At 38.6% G+C, this 22,582-nt stretch overlaps 1 protein-coding gene across 1 annotated transcript in view; it reads right to left on the bottom strand.

Annotated features, from left to right (window-relative positions):
- The window catches only part of cdkal1 (CDK5 regulatory subunit associated protein 1-like 1), a 262,057-nt gene that overhangs the window by 126,675 nt on the left and 112,800 nt on the right, over positions 1-22,582 (bottom strand). The window contains exon 8 of the mRNA XM_023276824.3: positions 20,944-21,047. Within this exon, the coding sequence (XP_023132592.2) occupies positions 20,944-21,047 (104 nt within the window). The remainder of the gene's footprint in view (positions 1-20,943; positions 21,048-22,582) is intronic.

Here is a 22,582-nt window from a genome sequence, read left to right as displayed (position 1 = left end):
GTCACAATAGTTCAGATTCAGATGTCTAACGTGATACAAATACAACTATCTGAGAGAATATCAGGCTTGTCAATGTATTGATTAATCAGAATTAAGTGATTGCTTCAGTATGCTACTGAGGATTATATCAGAGTAGGAACGAGATTATCGACGCTGTCCGCAGATCTGACCTGATGTCAGTCTATCAAGATAATGAACTTGCACTGAGCGCCATTAAAGGCACATGAGTGGAAGCTGAGGGGAGGATGAATGGCTGATGGGGCGTGTGGATTAAAGGACGGCGAGCTGAGAAACTGGCTATAGGGACACATCTCATTCCCGTACGCTTCAGAGACCCCAGGAACCGCCACGAGCCGAGGGCATTAGAACACACACACACACACACACACACACACACACACACACACACACACACATGTACGCCTCGACACTGAGATTACATATGGAAATGAGTTCCTATTAAAAAGTCATTGAGGTGGTAATGGTTAATATCAGCTGTCAAGAAGTCAAGGCAGTGGACACACACACAGAGAAATGTACTATCACAAATATCCCCCCCACACACACACACATAAAGCACTACAGTTGTGTTATTAATCAGACATAATAAGGTTTAACTCCTCTCAATTCAAGGCTGTTGACCTAATTTCTTTGCGAGCCACGTGTGTGTGTGTGCATGAATGAGTGTGTGTATATGTGTGTGTATGTGTGCTTTTGCAGGCACTAATTTGATAAATAATAATAAGTCTGGTCAGTATTTATGCTAATATATTCATGACCCACCAGCAGGCATCATGTTTGTGTTTGTTAATTCATTTAGCCAGTGTGTGTGTGTGTGTGTGTGTGTGTGTGTGTGTGTGTGTGTGTGTGCCTATGGCATTAGTTACTGTATGAAGCCCAAATGAACTTTGCACTGTGCTTCTGTCTGCAGGAGCGTTAATTAAGTTAGTGCCTCTATAATATATTGGGTGTGTTTGGATATTTGCAAATGTAATAAAAGGTTGTGTGTGCGTTAACTTATGACTGTATTATAGAACATTATCATATTATGTAAATATTAGCATCTTATGTGAACATATGGGGCATTTTCGGTATTAAAGCCTCAGATAATGACTGTGGTCTGTTTACGAAGTTAGAAAAACTGAGAAACAGGGAGCCCATATGCAGGCTGCTGATCATAATCTGCCCATCATCCTTCTCACTCTTATCAACTCTTGTAATCCTCTTCGACTACACACTGAAACACCACTTATACGTACAAAACTCAAGGACACAAGAGAGTCTACATGTGCTCAGGCTTCAACAAGTCACGGGACACATGTTCTGTGTTTCTGAGTTTCTATCTCTAGTCTATTTGTGCCTACAGTTTAAAAAAGTTTGCAAAAATATTTTCCTACACTGTGTACTTAATTTTTTTTTGCTCATGTCACTAATTCTGCAGTGATCCTTGCAAGTTTTACAGTCATTGTCAATATATACTCAGTTATTTAAGAGTAAATATGTTTACTTTGACCCCCGGAACATGCATGCAGATATGGATTTACATGTAAAAAAAAGAAAAAAAAAAAAGACAATATGGGCTGCTAGGTACCACGAAGTGATTTTACTAATTCACTGGAAATCGGATTAGACAAAGTACAGATTCATGTAATTCGAAAAATTATGAATAACACCTACAAAGTAATTAGTCAAGAACCAGATGGATATCATTACAATGAAGGCTACTATTGCAGAAAAGAAAAGCTGAGGATCTCAACACACACTTCTAGGTACAAGGCGAAGGGGTGATACAGTGACGTTGTGCCTTGAACACACACACACACACATGTAGACACAAACATGCAATGGGGGTCGAAGGGAATCAGGAACAGGGTTTTCTGCAAAGTGACAGATGTGGCGACAGGCTGTCCAGTCAGGCAGAAACACTCAGAGACTTCTTCGGCTCAAGACCTGCAGTGACAGTGACTGTGGCTGGAGAGAAACGTGTCAGGACAGTCACTCGCACAAACAGAAAGACACACAAATAGGAAAATATGCAAACAGAAGACTGACTTCGCTATCAGAGCCAAGGTGCACAAACTTAGATTTAACCGAGAGGATGAAGCAGGAGATGGAGGCTGTGCTTTGCTCTATCACTTTTCACACACATGCATCTGGCCCAAACATTTTCTGTTTGTGAATACACTCATAATACACTCCTAAACTCTACTACAAGCTTTTACACTCTCACAGCTACTAGCCTCCAGGACCAGGACTTTGTTTTTTGAATCATTAGTAAGGTACAAGCTGCCATTTAACTGCTCAACTTCTGTGTCCTGCTTTTGTATATTTTATGTTGTCAAACTATGTTGGTGTTGCTTCTTTTGTGCAACACAAACTGAATTCAAGCATATAGCAGCTGTGTCCCCTTGATGAAGGAATTCTCCTCTGACAGGAAAAAAAAAAAGAGAAACGAATGTGGTGGCTGCTGAAGCTAAAAGCTCCACTGCAGCAGGAGACATAAATAGGCAGCAGAGACTCATGTTCAAACATGTAAACCTGACATGTATGGACATGTAACCAGCAGTGAAGGCCTCTTTTCTTTGCAACACTGTTTTGAACCACAGGTTTTAATAGTCCCAGTGATTAAAACATCTAGAAAACTGCGCCCAAGCAAACATAAAACTGTTTTTTTTTGTTTATATAACTTCCCTACTTATCTTTATTCTTCCTTGAATTTTCTTTCTCTCATCTTCTGCAGCAATTTATTTTGTCTTTTGTTCAGCCTCTGTATTGTTCACTTTCAGTATACAGTAAAAGCGTCAGTTATGCACAAAGTAGTGACATAAAAAACAATTCCTTTGAATTCATAATGCTGTTCAACACTGTTAACTCGAACCACATAGTGCAGTAATCTAATATGCACATCACATGACTCGCCAGTTTGATTTCTGGCTGGACCTTGACTGTCATTTCCCTGCTCTCTTTCTCACATGTCTAATTTCTCACATAACTAATAAATGAACCCTCCCCCACCCACCCACACACACACAATAATAATAATAATTAACGGGACAATACAAGGTTCAACAAATCTAATGTAAACTACAAGGTGTCAGCAAAAAATGTATGTGAGTGAAATAAACTGTACAACATCGATTGTAATACAGAAAAAGGTCACTGAGTGAACCATTTCAAAACCATTTTCGTCCGTATCGACTCACATCACTCTGGCATCACATGGTTCTTGCAGACTGAGAAGAAAGATGCTGAGGTCTGTCCAAGGCTGTGCTGGTGATAACTGGTGAAACTGATCTTTCAGTGTGTTCAAGTGCATTTTACACAACATCAAGAAGCTAAACCAGACCTAACTACAACATAAATAATACGACCAGCTCTCAACCTGCTTGCTGATGTGGAAAAAGACACTTAGAAAGTTACTCAAGTTGCAAACAACAAAAAGACAATAAAAAGTTTGCACTAAGCTACTGATTGAATCCAAGACTTTCTTTATACCTGAAAATAAACTTCATTAAAAGGAAGCTAAATCCAGGCTGTAGCATAGGACGAGTAGCCGCCCTCCACCTGTTTGGTTTGGTTGACAATGCCAGCTCCCCACCCACCTACTTAGTTTGCATACTGTGCATGAACACGCCATCTGATAACACAAAACATACACAATGAGTAGGACTCACTATTTGGGTAACATATTGGATGCAGATCAGGCTGTGTTCAAATGTCAGAGGTCTGCAATGTAAAACTTTTAAAGTAGCATACGGCTTGAAAAAGAGTTTAAATTTGTAGCTCTGTGAATTATTGCAACCCACATGAAAGTTCCAGCTACATTTACTTCGAATCTGTAGAAGAATGCTGATGAACCAAAACACAATAAAGCTATTGACAGGCTTTGACTTTTGCCCTTCCTCATTCTACCAGCTTCTAATGGAAAAGCATAAAGCAACATATTGTAAAAACCTTATTTATACAATATATAACATGTAATATAATAGAAGATAAATGCATGCCAACATTTCATTATACCTTAAAAGTGTGAATTTAACACGATCAAGACCTTTTGACCGGAAAATGACAATGCACAGAGCACCTAAACTGAGGAAGCTACAAGGCTTTGACTTCAAAAAAATTTATATCTATTTGTTCTGTCGAATAATGATGCATCCAAATGGAAAGAATTCTTTTCGAGAGGGATGGAAAATTGTTTTCTAAAGGTTGTTTATCAAGGGTCAATGCCATGTGCAACCTGCAGCACAAAGAGCCAGTTAGAAGAGTTGGAGGCAACATTTACTAGAGGACGCACACGTTAGTTTGTAGCGAAACATTTCTCCGAGGAAGTGTGTCTGTATGTTTGTGTAACTATGTGCATCAGCTGTCTCCCCTGCAGTCCTTTCATGTCACCCAACACCAGGAGCTCGTGGCTGCGGCCGCGGGTGGTCCACGATGTGAGAAGTGCTTCCTGCAGGGGGTGTGAAGAGACCCCCCGATGGTATCAAAATATATACCAGGACACACAAACACACACGGAGCTGCAAACTACACTCAGAACAAGTGGGCGTTCTTCGCTAGATGTACACGCGGACAAAGCTGCAAAATAAAGGCAGTTTCTGTCCAAATACATGCCAATCGTTTGGTTCTCAAAACAAAATAAGACACAATACCTCCAAAATCTAGTTTAACTGCTCAGTCAGAGCAATATGTGAACAAATGTGCAAATATTTGTTGCTGCCGTCGCGCCTCGAGCCATTATGACACTAAAACAGCCAAAATCACTGTTAATGAACATTTCTGCACGTCATGAGACAACCTCATCATACTATGGATCACTTAAAATTAATTTACAAATGAAGAATAAATAAATGCACACGCAAATAACTTCGGGCAAACATTTCGCCGCTGCTGTTCATTCAGCTAAATGGGAAATAAATGAGCTGCTGAAGCGCCTGGTGAAATGAACTGAGGTTTAGTCTTTTCACAAGCGCTGCTAGTGTTTATCCATCTGAATGCAGATAAGCCAACAGTGGTCCAACATCAGACAGTAAACTAAGTGGAGGAATTACCCAACAGCACTGAAACTATACCAAAGATGAGAGTAATCACGTGAGAAAACTAAAAGGATGAAGACAAAAGTGTGATTGAGCCGGAGAGATCCACGCAAAAAAAAAAAAAAAAACTCGATGCAGCAAGAAAAACTGATCTGAAACTAAACTGAAAGATCAGAATGCGAGGGAGAAGCACCGACTGAAAATAAGTAGAGAGATCAAAGAAGACGAAGCCATAAATGACAGAGAGCAGAGAGGGAAAAAGACGCATGGATGGCAGCATGGTGGGAGAAGTGATGGGATGGATTCAGACAGAAAAACAGACTAAAAAGAGCATAAGTGGGGCAGCTGCATAATATTTTAGACCGAGCAGAACCAAATAATCTCAATATCTGTTTGACTTTCCATTTCTGTCTTTCTTCAACTTCTCAAGGGGTTTTCCTTCGTGAAAAAAAAGAAGCTTACCTAATAAGAATAATATAATCTGAAAAGACAGATTTGGCCACACATTTGGACTTAAGTAAGACATATTTCTGGCTCATTTTCTCTCTTGTGAGGCTTTCATTCGACTCCCTCTTTAGATTTCTTTTGCAGGTAATGAGTTGATCACAACACTGATGTGAGGTTCAGATTAATTACAGGTAGATTAACCAATTAACGGTGATGCCTGTGTTAAGTGTGCATACATGTAAAGTGTGTGGAGGGCATGTCAGACTATCCTACAGATCAAATTTAAATAAAACTATCTATAAATCAAATGTTTGTATTTAAAAATATGGTAAATATATTGACTGTTGCAGGGCTTTACATTTCACAGGTCTGTTTGTGTGTTACTTTTTCCCTCACCTTCACTCTACGTTGCATCGTATATCAATGATCAGCTGCTTTGCAAGTTGCTGCAGCTGATTCCTGCAGCAGGTGGCTCTGGGCGCTAATGCTAGCCGCTCCGCTAGCATGCACTGCTGTATCCTGCACTTCATCAGGCGGTTCTGTGGTTTATAGCAGGAGCTTGGTGTCCTGTTTAAGCTTCATGAATGATATCATGTGTACAAGCTGCATATATTAATGACATTTGCTTGTGTAGATTAGCTGAGCAGGTGGCCATCAAACTGTATAACCCCTCACTTTTCTGGAGGAATCACAGCCAAAACAAAAATGTCAATGTCATTTGCAATATTACTTTTCTTTATGGTTTGTTAAATTTCATTTCCGTGTGCAATATGTCATTTTTTGAGGTGCAATATTTCATTATCATGTGTGATATTATTTATTATCTCAGTATAAGTGCCAGAATTAAGTTTTACTGTTTATTCTACCTTCATTTTAGCTCATTTATTCTATTTCAGTAACGTATCGTACATACATCTTACTGCTTTTCTACTTTTAAGGCACTGCATTTCTTATGTTGGGTCATTCAGTTTTTTTTCTGAGCGATATCTGGCACAAGAATTTCCTTTTGGGATTATTAAAGTTTTAACATTTGCCTTATCAGAGGAAACGTGAATTACAAAGTGTGTGTGTTTTCATTATATATTTTAATAGCTTTCGGGCATTTTATTCGTGTTATTCTATTTTGACACTGTTATTGTGTAGAGCAGTCAGCAGGTTGAGAATGAGAGGTCAGCAAGAAACCAAGTCCTCTGCTGCTTCCTGAAAATTGTGTTGACATTCCTCTCAGTTGTGTATTAGGTATAAAGTGAAGTAAAAGTGCATCAATAAGCTCAAAATGTAACCTAATCAACAACAAATTATAGGTATCAAATTACCATATATTAGCTATGCAGGTGCATAATGTAATAGTATCCTTCTGTGGAGCCCATCTGTCAACTTCAAGCCTCACTAATCAATATTTTTTATACAAACAATGGATGAAATCATCGCTCATAGTGTTTACATTAATTCTACACAACATGTGACACCTCAGCCTCAATCAACAACAAATTATAGGTTTTACATTATTGTAAATTAGTTGTGCAGGTGCATAATGTAATAGCAGCCTATTGTGGAACTCATCGGTCATCTTCAGGCTGTCACCAATCAATATTTTGGCTGTAACAATGGACGAGTTACTCCATAATAGTGGAGCATTTTAACATCTTGTGGCTTTTCCTGGATTTGTGTTCTGTTACTTAACTGTTTTGGCTGAATCTGCTCTTGTCAGTGTCACTTTCACAATCAGCAGGCAGCTGTTTTCAATACACCAAGTGATCAAGATCCAACTGCTGACAGACAAAGTTAGTGACACTGAAAAACAGAGAGAAGCTCATAGAGCCAAAAGTCAGAACTAAAGGACGGAACGTCCATCAAAAAGCCACAAACTTGAATCCAAATAAAGGTTTCTATATGTTTGCTGAAATTTCGCCAACAGATCTGCCACAAGTTGCTCCATAAAGTGACATATAGTCTGTTTTTGCATTTGATTATGTTAAACGTAGGCAGCAAGGCTTCTCTCCAGCTGAAGAATTTGCACATTAAACACAGTGGATGTAAAGGAGAATGTTTATTACCATGACAGACACCCTCACAAAGTCATTATGCTGCATTACTATATGCCACTTAATACCCAACTGCTTTTTCTCATCTACCTTTCACTGATCTGAAGCAGTCATCCCACTCGGAAATCCACATGACAGAAATATGCCACATGGCAGAAACTTTAATCCCTGAAGGTATCTAAAGGGCTTTTGTTTTGTGCCACTGCCAGAGAGCTGAAAGCGTTCCAACACGGAACTGTGCAGATTAAACAGCCCAATTAATCTCACCTTCTCCAGCCTCCCAAGATCCAAGTCTAGACTTCAAAGCTCACAAACTCGAGGGCTTGAGCCACTTGTAGCTTTTTCTTTGTTTCTCTCTGCTCTGGTGTGTGTATGTTCATGTATATCATGACTCATCTGGGGCTTAGAAAACAACTTCGTACTTTACATAAGCTTCCGTTTGTTCAGGAAGAAATGGTGCGAAAAATAGGACTCAGGACTTCATTCTCACTGTTAATATGACAGTAATTTTTGTTTAGTCCCTCTCTGGTGTTGGATTTCACCTCTGAATACTAATTTCTGTGTGTTAAAGTTACACATTTTAAAGTTTTTTCAATGAAAATAACCGCTTTATACCTTAAAACTGCATGGATTTAACATTGACCTATGTACTACTTGCTTATTACTCCATTCACGGCAACTCGAGCACACCAGCTCACCTACAACTCAGCTCAAAACTTGTAAAACTAAAATAATGATGCAGAAAGCAACAACCAGCAAATTGACAGAAGTGGAAGTTTTAATGTATGAGCAGGTTTTTTTCTCAATTTAAAATTTGATGACCTTTGAACAACAATATCTCAGGAACAATTAAAGATAAAAACCTGAAAATGTCACTGTTATTTCATGTTATTGATTAAGAACCTGCAAAATTGATAACGCAGAAATCAGCTAGTAATATTTTCTGAACCATATGCAGCTGCATGTCACAATTGTACAAGAAAAAACATAAAGAATACTTATTTATGTGCAATACCTGGTCACAAAAATAACTTTAAAAAGTTGTTTTTCACTACTGATTGAGCAGATTTGACAAGTTGTACCACGAAAACTAAAGTATAGCTAGATAGTCAAATCCAGGTGGAACAGAGATCTGGAGATTTGAAATGTTCTTCCAATTACAACTAAGAAAACATATTTTTAATATGGACATGATTTGAATTTTCAGAACCACTTTGTAGACATAAACCTGCTTTGGAGGAGACTTTGTCATCTAAGTTTTGTGTAATTTCTGAGACTATCATCAGTACACTGCAGTTTAAAAGTGGAAATTATCAACCACAAAAGCTCATGGTGTGTCTTCTAGCTACTAAAAAATACACCTTATTGACATGTTAATGTGGTAAAAACTGTTCTTGAGTGAGAAATATATGAGAAAAATGTTAAATTAGACTGACAACTTGAATTCTGACAACCAGTAAGTGTAGATTGATGAAGAAAAACAGATAAGAGCAACTAGCAGGAAGGAAAGAAGCTATTGGGGCAAAAAAAATAGCAAAAATGCTGTATGTATGTAAATGCTGTAAATAGAGAAAAACAGCAGCTTAAGACTAAGAAATAAAACTATGTGAGTCATATTTTACCATGATGTTAAATGATGCAATTAAAGTGTAGTATTTTCTTCTCCCACAGCACTTCATGGATGAGACGGGTCACATGAAAACTGAAAATAAAATATTAACTGTTTAGATTGCTTATTTGAGTGAGTAATCATTACAAATATTTGCAAGGCTGCAATAAGAAAGGACAGGGTGCCATTTATTCCTTATCTTTTGTGACTCGCTCGGGGTAACAAGGAGGAAGTTGGTATGTAAACAGCAGAGCAGGAGTGTGTTGAACAGCTTGGGAAACACACACACACACAATCACACACACAGACACACAAACACAACACACGTTTTGGGAGGAAGAACTAAAAGCCAAATGTGAGTCAGAGGACTTACAGCAGTTAAACATTTTAACAGCCGACTCTCAGAGGCTCCAGACAATAACGCGGCTGAGCACATGGTCCAGCGTGAATCTAAGAGTCCTACTGCCACCTATTGACTGAAACAGGAAGTGCTCCCCCCTCCCCCACACTGAGGCTACAATACAGTAGAGCCTTTAGGTGAGAGAACAGAAAAAGAAAAGGCAGATGGAGGAGAGGGGCCACGAGGAGAAGAAAACATGTCAGGAAAGGAAGGAGAAGTGAGAAAGGGGAAGGAAGATATTTCAGGGGGAGAGAAACTAAAATTAAACCTCTAAAACATGTTTTTGTTTCCAGCAGCAAAAACAGCATCTTCATCTGTTGCTCATCTTCAGCTATTTCAATTTCTTCATGCCACTGCTTTCTCAGAACTGCAGCTACTTAATTGCAGTACAATACAAAATGATCAACGCTACAGAGAGAAAAACCTTAACGTTAACATCATACTATAAAATATAGAGTTGAATTTATAGTTATTCATTGATGTAGCTCTATTACACTGTAGTGTAACATTGCAGAACAAATATTAGCGCTTATAGTAATAAACTGCAATAAAACAACGTATACAACTTGATGTGCATCGCTTGTTTAGCAGTAACACAATACAGTATTGCAGTAGGAGTATCAAGTACAGTATCTGTCAGAGGTCTTACTACATTTCGAGGTGGGACAGGCAGAGGAGAGGTGTAGACACAAGTTCACAGAGGACAGAGCAGATGGTGTCTGCTGGACTTACACAACTACACACACACACACACACACGCACAAGTGCACACACACACAACACACTGGTGACATAATAGCAGCATGCCAGGTGTGCGGTTGGTGGCCTGCAGTCTGGCAATGACTGTGTTCGTGTGTGTGTGTGTGTGTGTGTGTGTGTGTGTGTGTGTGTGTGTGTGTGTGTGTGTGTTCGCGCTCTCTTTGTGTGAAAGGGCCTCCTATTCACGGCTCTTGGCTGCCAGCTTGGCACTAAATCACAGGACAAGACGTGCACACACACATACACACAGGCACACACAGACATGCATACACACACACATGTACACACACACACACACCACCCTCTGTTGTCTTTTTGTCCGGCCCAGGCAGAGAATTAAAAGAGGTCAAACCAGAATACAGAGGCAGAGACGCAAATGAAGGACAACAGCAGTTGATCTTTGGGGGCAAAGGAACGAAAAGAAGCTTAATTTGGTTTGAGAAACAAGAAGAAATTAACTGTCCTCTTTATCTTTAGCATCTATGAGATTACTGATGTGTAAAACTGAGAACCAAACAAAGATACACTCAAACACACACAGTCTGCATCACGTCCACGGTTGTGAGTCTCTGTTCTTTAACTTTCACAACAATCACTCATCTGATTTACTTCACATTTGTCTGTTGGAAAATGCAACATAGACTCCGAAGTCATCGCAGTTTTTATAATTTGGCGAAAGTTTTTTCTGTTTGGACTTTGGAGTGTGACAGTTGGTCAGGTGTTATTCGCCCCGCCCCTTCTCCACTTTGATTGGACGTCTGGGTAAAAAGTGATTGAAAGATTATCTAATTTTCCTCCTTGACCCTTCGACCTTTGACCTGGAAATCGCGCTTGGTGAATCATAAAAAAGGGCATTTCAATTCCTAAAATGTATATCAAAGACGGAGGAGGTTACTGGAGGATCTATGGTGCTCAGGTGTATCCAGGTGTATCCTCGTAATGAAGTCTATTCTGCACTGTGACATAAAAGATGCAAATATACAAACCACATCAGCAGCAGGATGGGCAGATGTGTGTACACAATATTCAATATTAGTATCAGTCAGTCTTTATTTCTATAGTGCTACTCTGTCTATTTTACAAGTAAAAATATATCGTATAGATCTTCATGAACACTGTTCTGCTCATCTGATAGATCATAAAACACAGCTGTAATAAAACAGTGGACAGATGATGCAGCTGTGACAAACGTCATATCTAATTAACGTCGCTTTAAACTGACGCTCTGAGGTGAGGATGTCTCATTTTGGTTAAATAATGCTGCCTCAACTCGTCCACTTGAACCTCTAGATGGAGGGACTAAGACACGAGAGAAGTCGAGGAAAGGAATCGATGATGTGCGATTAGTGAGAGAAGCTAAGGAGAGTGAAGAGTGCAGCGTTGAACCAGAGTTGGCAAACAGGAAAACAAAACAGCAATTCTTGCTGCAGCTGCTTTAACCACAGTGGAAATGTGTGTTGCTCCCCGTGTAGGCAGTTGCATAAATAGGAGTTTGAAGTCTTTTGGACAAGAAGTTCTCATATTTTGGAAAAAAAATACAGCGTCACAATAGTATCCTCAGCAGGCTTTTGGCTAAGCTGACCCAGTTGTTTTGGTCACTTTCAACACAGATCTACTTATAATGGTGCATTAGTTTGGGTTAAAGAACCAAATAAAGACAGACAGACCCACCATAGGCTGTATCCCCACCAAAACCTTTTGGTACCAGTCGAAAAAATCAGATTCTCCTCTGAAAATGAAACTTTTGGAGGCTCTTTTCAGCTGTGATGCTTTGTTTGCAATTATACGGAAGTAATAGCAAGTACTGATCAGCTGTAACTAACTACAGCTACAACACGCATTGCTTAAAATATATTAATGCAGTGATAGTCCAGAGAAGTCATCTGATACAGACATGGATACTTAGACAACAAGAGTATTAACTTCTCTTCCACTGGTGTTTAGCCATTGTGCTGCCCTTGTACAAGCAGAATGTTATGGTTGGTTGGCATCTGTCCTGTAACTCCTCCACTGTGATTGAGCGACAAGGTAATAAGTATTTTATCCAACACATGTAACCTCTTGGTGACCACAAAAAACTTTGAAAGTGCTCAATAATCAGTGTGGAACAGATGTTAGCGCCTTCTTACGCTGCTAACACTTTTACTACTGTGTAAATATGTGATGCTCCCAATGCAAACAATTGAAAAATATACCGGAATCAGGAAAAAACACTGGTGGGCATCCTGCCAATCACAATGAAGGTCAGCAGCAGCTCGGAGGGACCAACACTTGGCACAAATGAGCAAACACCTCAACACAAAGCAGTTCTTTCAAACACATACACATCTGTAGGGATTTATGTTGGATTCTATATCTGAATACTTTACGATCTTCACAGCTTTTGTAGTCTGTTTTAGACTCCATTTCACTGTAAGGCTGAGATCTTATTGATTCTTCGGTGTCTTATCCTGATAATCAAATAAAATAACGGACAATAAACCTTCTTTTCATATCGTCTACTATCAGGTTTCATAGCAGGAGTGGCACAGGTGGAACTAATGCCATTAACAACGGCTCACTTCCATTTTCTCAGTCAGCTCTTCCACTGAGGCAGCGTGAACAATGCAGGGCCCTGAAAGTGGAACATATAGACTTAATGCAGCCATGATTAGCATTATTAATCACATTTGTGTTTGACAAGCGAAAAGACATTGACTGAAATAAAGTGCTGACGCTGGAAACTCAAACTGATCTTCACTGGGGTTGTGTTCATTTTCTACAAACAAGAACTGCAGTCAGCAGAGCAAACTGGAATCACGAACAAGTTAAACTTTTATGACATTGTTTATTGGAGATAAGATGATATTTTTAGTTTTGTTATCAAAATACTCTGAGATATTGTGCTGCAGACAAGCAAAATACTAATCAACGTCTCCCTGATGAGTAGTGGTGTAAAACGCAACTTTCATCACAATTTGATACACCAATAGTTTGGGCGACGATAAAATATTTGCAGGTCTCTCAAAGTCTGCAGCGAAAAGTCATTTTTGAGTCTGAATTCACTGATGAGGTTTTGTTGCATAAACAAAAGCAAACAGTGACTGAAAACACAACAAAAATATGGTTAAATGCAGGACCCAAACCCCACTATCTAGGGGGAAAATAATGCTTCCTCATATGTACTGAGAAAGAACTTACAGGTCACATGACACTGACACAAGCCAATAGAATAGGCAAAAATAAAGCACAAGTATCCCACCATTCTACAGCCTCGACTTTGCTACTTATACATTTTCTACACATTAAGGCAGGATTTTCCGCACAGGTGTGACTCTCACTAGTGCTCATAGTTATTCAGATTTTGGGGAAAAAGCCATCTGACACAGAAAGGCTCAGTGTTGTGCTTCCTTTTTAGGAGCCTGACCAGGTTCATCATGACCCACATTTTCTCTGAAATCCAAAGAATCTCCACACGGACGATTTACTCCCAAGAGGAGAGTAAATATCCTCCATGTCATCTTTTTCTTGGCTGCTTTGCACTTTGGTTTTCACTTTGCATCGAGCATATTGGATCAATGATGACTGAATTGATCGCACTCATCCAAATCAATGAATCATTACTCTGAGTTTCCATTACAGCTGCAAATATCTGCTTCATATGTGAGTTAAGACATATACACGAGCTTTCCGGATTTTATTTGTTTCAAAAAATTATTTTCACAAATCACTAACCTGACGTCTGTACAGACCATCAATTTGGATATTTGACAAAATGTGCGACGTGCATTTGAGCTTTTCCACTTGGGCTGTAAGTAGGAAGAAAATCCTTCTGGTGTTGAGCTTCACCCACAGAGTTCTACATCTGTTGCAGTGTCATGCTCAGTAATACCTACCGTCGGCTAACAACACATTAAACTAAGAACTGTAGGACTTGTTGTCACTTCTAGATGCTTTGCTAGTGGTGACACACGTCTGAACTCTGGCTCATGTGTGTCACTGCATGTGTTTCCAGTTTACTGTCCGATCAACAGACAGATAATGAAAAACTGAACCATTCCTCAGTCCGAGCCACATGCAGAAACCTCTGCCTGCGTGAAAAATATCTGCAAGTTATCGGCCTGGAAGCGATTAAGAAAATCCATTTTTAGCTTCTCCATGAGAGCTTTCCTAGAGGATAATGAATCTGACTGCTTCCACACACAGGAAATTTGTGTTCATGCTTGCACGCTCAGCAGTTTTCCACACGCTCTTTCCAATAGGAAGCACTTTGGTGACTCAACTATGATCAATGTTCTTCTATCAATATCTCAGTGCTCTGCTTGTCGGCCTCTAGTCCTCCTTATCTTATTACCTCCATCTAGTTTACCTAAATGAATGCCAAGTGTACAGTTTACATTACATACAAATCTATATGCATCTTCCAATTTGCAGGGAAAATGTGTAATAATGTTAACAGCCAAAGAAAATGCAAAGCTGCACATCTGTCAAATGATACCGTTCCTTTATTTGTCTTTGTTAACTGACTGCATCTTCTCTGCCACAGTGACAATTACTGGTCCTAATTTGTCATTTAAGGTGCTATTTAAATGTACCCACAAAACTGCTGCATGATATTGCAATTTTATTTATATATATTCATATATATTACAATATGAAAAAAAGACTGTTTTGCAAACATTGCATTGGTATAACTTAACAAGTGCATCTTGGCTGTGGTGTTATCATCTAAAAATTACATTTTCAAATTGGAACTTTGTCTTTTGCGAGATAAAAATGCATTGAGTCATTTAAAACATTTTAATATGGTGCTACAGTAGCAAATGCATCTAAAATAGTAGCACTGGATGTCATTTAAATCTGGCTTTGCACTCATACAGAGCTACGTGGTGCATATTTAAAGAAAGAAATTGTTGCAAGATACTGAAGACGAAGTACTTATCTGTAGTCACAATATTCCCATGCAACAGAAACAGTGAAAAAAACAAAAACAGCAAAAACAAATGCAACATTCATTTGTTTTTGCAACTAAATCTTACTTTCCCTGTTTCTCTCTTGTTCCTTGCTTATTTTCTGTGGAGCCTGCATGTCTCAACCTTGCAAATGAAGCTAAAAAAATACAAATTGTGCATCTAAGAAGTGGTGCAAATTATGTTACATTAGATTTCTTTTGCAGATAAGTCACGGAAAATGAAAACAATGGAAGATTCCTCTATGCATCCAACAGCAAATAGTCATATAGCATGATGGTTGAGTTGATTTGCCTCCTATGGATGTGACTACTGCACATCGCAGCATTGATGCTGAAAGGAAATATTGAGCAGCCCTGCACCCAACCTGCATTAACCACTCACCCATAAAGGATCATTCCTGGAAAACTTTGGCAGCCTTGTCTGTCCATGTGTCACATAGCTGCAGCAGCAGAAGTAAAGAAGAGCTGACACCTGTCACAGATGTTGGAGCTAGCCAACAAGATAGCCCATATATCTGTCTATCTGCAGCTACCTGACATATGTCATCCAGCTCAGGCCGAGACACTAAGCAGTGTCATTTCTGCTAATATCTGGGTTTAATACTGATGCCAGCAGTCATGTAGAAATAAGCAGAAAAAGTAGATGACATCAGTCAACATTTCATGCATTAAGTCATCATAAAGAAGGATTTGTGACAAAGTTAACCAGATTACTGCAGTGTTTTGATTATGTTGTCAGTCTATGGTTGAGATCCAGCCATTACACTGCATTTTTCGTGTTTTGCTCACATTCTAGTGCTTCAAAAAATTCTACACCAGGGAGAAAAGCAGCAGCTGTCAGTTCCAGAAAGAAGCAATAACGGTGATATGAGGTTCCAGTTGTGCGTTTTCATTATGGCAACACTAGCGAGAGCCCAAAATTCCAGCTGTGTCAAGATCGCTGAGACGCATGTCAAACACTAATGTAGTGTGTCATGTGGCAATGATAGCAGTGTGTCTGTATCTCTGAAGCGTCACATCCTGTTTTAGACAGGGCCATTTCAAACACACCCGACTGACAGTTTAAAATGACAAGGCGTCAGCCACAGTGGAGGTTTGAAGACCACAACAAAAATAGAGTTCTCCGTCTAAGCGAGTCCCGACTGCTGGGGCAGCCGCCATGTTTACAGGACAGACAGGGTTCAGCCTTTAAGACAGTCGATTTCCAAATAAATATCACTAATAAATCCAATTTTACTATGAATGATAAGTTCCAAAGGTGACGTAATTATATCTACTTTAAGGAACATAGTATATCCTGGTTACTTCAGTTTTTACTGTGCTTCATATGTACAGTTGGACTCATTTCTACTGGAACTGAATATTTATCATAGCGGGTCCCGAGGCACACACACTCACACACTTAATTACAAGCCTGGTTACACATCATCCACCTCATCACATGACCACTGAGGGCAGGATTTGGCAGAATTTTTTTTAGTTAGTGACATATTTTATTTTAATTTAGAATTATCTGTGTCCGATCATGAGAATTTTTGCCTAAAATTGAGAGATGCCTTTGTAGCCAGACCACTGCTGTAGGTGGACAGTGATGGAAGACATATCAGAGCTTAGATTTTTTAGATTGATTGTCATATTTCCTGCTATGTAATGGATCAACATAACCAAAGAACGATGGTTTCAGAGAATAAAAATGCTGTTCTATGTTCTAGAATCCTCTCATGGAGAACTCTCGAGGAATATTTATAAATATTTCTCAGCTCCTGATTTCTTGTGTTTTTCTAAAAGACACACACTTCCCAGTTGACACACAGACCGACCCACACTCAATCAGTTTCCCAGCATGTGTCTGTGACACGCACAACTACAGAAGCAAAGCCCTCCACTCCCCCCATGCAGTCACACACACCCACAGCCTTGTCATTTCCGATGACATCCGCAGCCTCCATTACCTGCATGCATTAACAAACCCCTCTGATGTTAAAAATTATACATTCAAATATTTGAATAATTCAGATTATTTTAAAAGCTGTGCACTCACACTCTCTCTCGTTTTTTTTTTTTCCGCATCGAATGAGAGCTATTTACCTCAAATCGCATTTGAATAAATCCCATAAATCCTTTCAAAGTTGCCTGAGATAAACCAATCAAATATTCTCAACGCTGGCTGACTGGCCAATCAAAATTAGCATTCATGCTTGCAGCTTATTTTCATTCAAAATACATCAAATAGCAAATCAAATTGCAGGGTCTATTTGTAAGGCTCAATTTGTTTGAGATAAGAAAAAGGTGGCGAATAGGGAGAAATGGGGCGCTGCTGCATCGCCATAATGTAATTCCAAACCTAACAAAAATATTTGATGGAGGAAACAGCGAGCCTTTGATTCATAAATGTGGTGGATGATTCCATTTGTTCAACAAAAGAGAAATATATTATATGAAACTTACAAAGTATTATATATTAGATGGCCAGAGGGGGAGGACACCAAATTATTTCTGAGATGAAACCAGCTTATCACACTTGCCAGTGAGTGTGTTGATCTGTTTGTGTTGTGCTGATAAAATATGACAGATGAGAATCAGGGAGTTTGAGCCATTTATCCAACAGTGTTTTAGCTTATTAAAATGGAGATTTCTAAAGTAATTTTTTTTTTTTTTTTAAAACTTCAGGAATTCGAACTCGCCTATTGTTGCTTCGTGTAAATAGAATGTACCATAAAGAACAACAGTGGTACCAGTTTCTTTACATTTGGTTAGCAGCGGAAGTTTACAACTTCTTCTTCAAAAGCGTCAGCTGTACCAAATATCACCAGGTCCACAGTATCTATGGCTTTAAGTTTGCATTTTTATATTATATTATTTGATAAATGGATGGCCGTGTGGATAGAATTTGCCCTAAAACAGAAGAGGAAAATATGCATCAGGAAGAACATCCATATTATTGTGTACAAGACCAACCTATGTCACAGCAAGCATAGTATTTACTCCTTTAATTCTGAATATTCATAATAAACAACACCAGCTAGATAGTGAAACCTCATCTCTTATTCTCTTATTCCAACTGTCTGTAAATCAAACCAGCCAGTTAACCTCCTGCTTCCTTTTTCTCTTCATGAAAACATCAAACTGTCTCACACACTCATGTCTACTGCATTGTGACAGAATAACTTCCAACTAACACACACTTTTATTTCCACTGCCGTACAAACGTGATGTTGCTCCATTGCTTGATTGCACTGATTGATTGATTCCTTTATAATTTAATGTATTTACAGCCTGTACCTGAGATTATTTGGATAAGTATTAGTGACACTTTTACAATATATACTTGATTCAAGCCACACAGAGTCTCAGCAAAACATCAGTTTGCATTTGTGCATCTCAAACTTCTCTGAAACAAGTGCAGGTGTATTTTCACTCTGTTTTCTCCAACATCACACTTGTATAAAACATACAAACACACACCGAGGTTCAAGCAGCTGGTGAGTTTGCCCTTGACTGCCCACCCTGTGGCAGTGGCATGGATGCAGCTGTTTTAGAGGTTCTGGGTGGGATTTAGAAAGCTGTGTCCTTGTCAAGGGTATATTCTAGTCAGAAACTAAGGCTGTGTCCAGAACAACATGAAAATTTGTTTGTATCACTGAAATGTATCTGCAGTGGTGGTGCTGAAAGAGAAGCAAACCTGCAAAGATATCTTTCTACTGGACAGTCAAGTTGTAGTAATCATAAAGTAACGTTCTGTGTTATTCAGTCAAACATGTGCAACTGCATGACAGCAAGAGGGACTGTTGTAATTTATCTCTTTATCTTGCAAACATTGAGAAAGATGTGCAAAACAGTGAGCTGTAATGTGTCAATAAAGCAACACAGCTATTAATGTGTGTATAAAAACACTGTTTATGTGGCTGCATGGATCTCTGGACCAATAAATCCTCAGAACTCACTGCCACAAAGCTTTTTATTCACAAGTTATATCATCAGCTGACTGTCAAGTGTTTTTTTTAAAGTAGGAAGTTCTTAAAGAATTGAGTTGCACAACAGCCAAACAACTGCTGGCAGTGCACAGCGAGTCAGGTGTTGCTGGCTTATTCATCAAATGGGATACATGAAAAAATAAAAGCACGCTGCTGGAATATTGTTTGAAAAGCTGCATGCGCAAAGAACAAAATGTGGATTCACTATTCTGTACAAAATCCCCAGGAGGAGTAGAGGAAGGCAATGAATGTATAACGATGCAGCATGTTTGTTCACATGGAGGTCTTTCTAACAGAAACAGCAAAAACAGAAAGACTGGTTGGACTTTTAGCTTTTTAGCTGTTGCATGAGAAATTTTAACCAAATCTGGAGTTTAAATCTACGATATTTCATTAAAATTATGTTATTCTGTAAGTGAAATTCATAATTTCATGAAAAAAAAAACATTTGCACAAATGAGATTCTGTAAAATAAATAAATATCAAAATAAATATATAAATAAATACATAAAATTATTCCCTCCTCGGGGCACCTAATGAGCCATCTGTGGCCAACAGTCACATGACCAAACTTCAGTGACCCTCGGCTGAACTGCAGGCAGTGTTTACACAGATCAGATAGAAGACAAGCACGGAGACGAATTAGAGCAATTGAGAGGAAAATAAAACAAACTTAAACAGAAATATAGGGCGGTAAGTTGTCAGTAAGCTGTCTGAAGACACATACAGCATTGTGAAATACATTTAGCGAATTATTGTGCACTGAAGAGGAAAGAATATGTAGTTTGTTCAGGTTATAAAAATGTAAGTAGTGAAATATGTCAAGTATATGTGTCTATATACTTTTATGGTATTGGTGACATCTGGGACATGTTGATTATATTTTGTCATTTTGTTTGCAAAATAAATAATCAAATAAATTAAACCTTTTTTGCATGATTTTTTCATAACTAAAAAAAGCATGCATGAGTTCTTTCTACTTGCATCCATGCTTCCATAGAGGTGAAGAACAAAAAAGCCAAGAATTTTACTCATCTATAATGCTCATGGTTACATTTTTTGATATTGTAAATATGTGCACGAGCAATGAAATGCAATTTTCTAGTCTAAGTTTATACACATGGAATACAAAGATCTAATAGATATAATATATGCCAGTATAATGTGCAATACGAAAGCTGAAAACCAAATGGCAGCTCCTCAATGAGATATGTGCCCACTTGTGTTATCAATGTGCAGACTTGCCCTTGACTGACCCGCCTGAGGCTCTAATAGAGGCCTGGCCTGCTGTGCAGTTAGGGATTCTGGGAATGTGCTCTTAAGGAACAGATGCCAGGGCACAACAGCTGTTCCTCTGGCATCGAGCTAGAGCCAACTGGCCGGACCCTCTACCCAAGAACAAAAACATCAACATGTGTTACTAAAACCTCCCCCTCTTGATAGGACACACAAACACATGCAACACACTGAACTTAACTGATACCAAGAGCCACATTTAAGGACAGAGACACTAAATAATGAACCTAAAACCGCCTACTTTGCCAAATTCAGCACTTGAACATCCACAGTCGAATTAAACATATTAATCAGTATATTTGCCAGGAATTTAGTGAGTCTTATTGCCACTTAAATACCTCTTTAAAGATGTTTTTAATTGTCATATCATATAAATGTCATGATTCAGATTCATGTTGTGACTGTGCACGATAAAGCGCTCACCCTGGAATGACTGCCTGGCTCTCTCCACCAGCTCCTCGATGGGATAGCTGGCCAGGTCTCCTCTGGCATGCTTCGTCTTGCAGTAGGTACAAGCATTCAGACACCTGCAGCGACAGAAAACAGACAAGCAAGAGTTCAGGAGAAAGATTTGGATGTGCAGAGAAGAGAGCAGTTTTATTCCAGGGTTACAGTTTGTCTTGTCTTGTTTGCTTTTGTGTTTTTGTGTATTAACCACCAAGGAAACATGACACTGGAGACAAAACAAATGCAAAATGTCATGAAATAATATTAAACATGCATTTATTATAACAAATACTGTGTTTACCTTACTGCCCTTTACAATAAGGTTCAATTTGCTTGTAAATGCTAACTTGTAATTTGGACAAAATTGTAGACGTTTTTATAATATATATATATATATACATATATATATACACACTGAGTTTCCAGTTTATTACTGTAGGTAAATCTACAATTAAGCCCCAAACTATTTATGCGTATGACAAATTTAGAGTTTTAGCTAATTTGGATTTGACTTGTAGATTTCTTCTGAGTAAAAATAATAAAAACAATTCATAAATTTGAACTATTTCTATGCCTCTCATATATATATATATATATATATATATATATATATATATATATATATATATATATATATATATATATACATATACATATACATATACATATACATATACATATACATATACATATATATATATATATATGTTTTTTTTTTAACTATGTGACAATCAGCATTGGTTTGTCTGTCAGTCTGTTTATCTATTAGCAACATTACTCAAAAACGAACTAACAGATGTGGATGAAATTTTCAGGGAAGGTCAGAAATGACACAAGGACAAAGTGATTAGATTTGGCAGTGATGCGGTTTATAGTCTGGATCCACAGATTTGTTTAAGATTTCTGTATCATTGCGAGATAGCGGCACGTCATTGTAACTATGACAACAAGTGAACACTACATCAGCTGCCTGCTGACGATCACAATTGCGATTCTACTACAAATCGATCACTGCTGACTTATCAGGACTTATCCGTCAGATATCATACGACTTAGCAGCCTTGGCGGTGTACTGCGCTCTCTGAGTGCTTTTCTTGTTTTTAAATGCCATGTCCAAAGTTATTCTCACTCTTTCTTAGTAATCAATTGCAAAGCCGTAACTCAATCAAACAGTTCTTATTATTGTGAACAGTCTTTCTTCATGCCTCCACAGGGATTTAGTTCCTCCGAATGATGATCTGCAAGTCTTTGAGATTTAAAGGTTTCTTCTTCATCACTCTGGTCTTCAGTTTCCAGAGGTCCAGAGACCAGAGGTCTTCAGTTTCCTCCATAGAATCTGGTCTGGACTCCAAAATATTCTTCCTTTCAGCAACGCCGTGACCACCTGTGTTTCGGATCACGGAAGTTTCAATGCTGTCCAAGGACAAGGTTTTCTGCATGAAGTTTTCCTCCAGAATTTTTAAGTATTTTTCTTGTCTCATGATGCCATGTACTTTGACCAGGTAGCTTTGATCGCTGCAATGGTGTTACTGGAGCTGAATGTTTCTCCTTTGTAGTTCACTAAACTAGAGACCTTGAGTCAAAACAATTATTTTCCCTTCTTATTCATCTACAA

The sequence above is a fragment of the Amphiprion ocellaris genome, chromosome 9 (assembly GCF_022539595.1).
Source record: "Amphiprion ocellaris isolate individual 3 ecotype Okinawa chromosome 9, ASM2253959v1, whole genome shotgun sequence".
In the NCBI taxonomy this organism is placed as follows: domain Eukaryota; kingdom Metazoa; phylum Chordata; class Actinopteri; family Pomacentridae; genus Amphiprion; species Amphiprion ocellaris.
Note: the sequence above shows the minus strand (reverse complement) of the source record. Positions and strands in the feature narration are given on the sequence as shown.